General features: G+C 39.1%; 1 protein-coding gene across 1 annotated transcript; it reads left to right on the top strand.

Moving 5' to 3' along the window:
• The first annotated feature begins 816 nt into the window (after positions 1-816).
• LOC118014311 (40S ribosomal protein S8-like) lies at positions 817-1502 on the top strand. The gene has a single exon (XM_035010544.1). The coding sequence runs from the start codon at positions 827-829 to the stop codon at positions 1451-1453; it is 627 nt and encodes a 208-aa protein (XP_034866435.1). The 5' UTR covers positions 817-826; the 3' UTR covers positions 1454-1502.
• The last annotated feature ends 543 nt before the right edge of the window (positions 1503-2045 follow it).

The raw sequence follows: 2045 nt of genomic DNA, 5'->3' as shown, positions 1-2045 counted from the left end.
AAAGAAAGAAAGAAAGAAAGAAAGAAAGAAAGAAAGAAAGAAAGAAAGAAAGAAAGAAAGAAAGAAAGAAAGAAAGAAAGAAAGAAAGAAAGAAATTTAAAAAATAAATAAAATAAAATAAAATAAAAGAATGCATGGGTCAACCAGGAAATTAAAGAAGAATTAAAAACTTCAGGGAAACAAATGAAAATGAAACACAAATGTTCAAAATCTTTGGGATGCAGCAAAGGCAGTCCTAAAAGGATACAAACCTTTCCCAAGAAACAAGAAAAGTCTCAAATACACAAACTAATCTTACACCAAAAGTAATGGGATAGAGACCAACAAATAAAGCCTAAATCAAGCAGGAGACAAGATATAAGAAAGATCAGAGCAGAAAACAATGACATAGAAACCAAAAGAACAGAGGAACAGATCAAAAAACTAGGAGCTGATTCTATAAAGAATTAATGAGATAGATAACCCCCTAGCCAGACTTATCAAAAATAGAAGAGAAAGGACCCAAATTAAAATCATGAATGAAAGAAATGCGATCACGACCGACACCAAGGAAATGCAAACAATTTTAAGAATGTACTATGAGCAACTATATGCCAACAAATTAGGCAATCTGGAAGGAATGGATAGATTCCTAGAAACATATAAACTACCAAAACTGAAACAGAAAGAAATAGAAAATCTGAATAGACCCAAAACCAGCAAGGAAATTGAAGCAATAATGAAAAATTTCCTAAAAAACAAGAGTCCAGGGCCAGATGGCTTCCCAGGGGAATTCTACCTAACATTTAAAGAAGAATTAACTCTTTCACAGCCAGCGCCGAGGGAGATGGGCATCTCTCGGGACAACTGGCACAAGCGCTGCAAGACCAGGGGCAAGAGAAAGCCCTACCACAAGAAGCGGAAGTATGAGCTGGGACGCCCCACTGCCAACACTAAGATTGGCCCCCACCGCATACACACAGTCCGAGTCCGGGGAGGCAATAAGAAGTACCGTGCCTTGAGGGTAGACGTGGGGAACTTCTCCTGGGGCTCTGAGTGTTGTACGCAAAAAACAAGGATTATTGATGTTGTCTACAACGCATCCAACAACGAACTGGTCCGCACCAAGACCCTGGTGAAGAACTGTATTGTGCTCATTGACAGCACACTGTACCGACAGTGGTACGAGTCCCACTATGCACTGCCCCTGGGCCGCAAGAAGGGGGCCAAGCTGACGCCCGAGGAGGAAGAGATTTTAAACAAAAAACTATCAAAGAAAATTCAGAAGAAATATGATGAAAGGAAAAAGAATGCCAAAATCAGCAGTCTTCTGGAGGAGCAATTCCAGCAGGGCAAGCTTCTTGCATGCATCACTTCAAGACCAGGCCAGTGTGGCCAAGCAGATGGCTACATGCTAGAGGGCAAGGAGCTAGAGTTCTATCTGAGGAAAATCAAAGCCCGGAAAGGCAAATAAATCTTCCTCCTATCTTCGGTCATGTAATAAAGGTGTTTATTGTCCTGTCCTGTGGAAAAAAAATAAATAAATAAAGAAGAATTAATACCTATTCTTCTGAAGGTGTTTCAAAAAAATAGAAATGGAAGGAAAACTTCCAAACTGATTCTACGAGGCCAGCATTACCTTGATCCCCAAACCAGACAAAGACTCCACCAAAAAGGAGAATTACAGACCAATATCCCTGATGAACATGGATACCAAATTTCTCACCAAGATACTAGTCAATAGGATTCAACAGTACATTAAAAGGATTATTCACCACAACCTAGTGGGACTTATTCCTGGTCTGCAACAGTGGTTCAGCACCTACAAATCATTCAACGTGATACATCACATTAACAAAAGAAAGGACAAGAACCATATTATCCTCTCAATTGATGCAGACAAAGCATTCTTAAAAATACAGAATGGTTTTTTGTTAAATAAAACTCTCCACAGTGTATGGATAGAGAAAACATACCTCCATATCATAAAAGCCATATATGAAAAGCCCACAGTAAATATAATTCTCAATGGGGGAAAATTTAGATCTTTTCCTCTAAGGTCAGGA

Source organism: Mirounga leonina, unplaced genomic scaffold, assembly GCF_011800145.1.
Source record: "Mirounga leonina isolate KUSES-001 unplaced genomic scaffold, KU_Mleo_1.0 Mir_101283, whole genome shotgun sequence".
NCBI classification, from domain to species: domain Eukaryota; kingdom Metazoa; phylum Chordata; class Mammalia; order Carnivora; family Phocidae; genus Mirounga; species Mirounga leonina.
This window is presented reverse-complemented; position numbering and strand designations above follow the sequence as displayed.

Excerpts from the sequence above, each read along its gene's own strand:
- LOC118014311 (XM_035010544.1), top strand. The coding sequence starts at position 827 with ATGGGCATCTCTCGGGACAACTGGCACAAGCGCTGCAAGACCAGGGGC.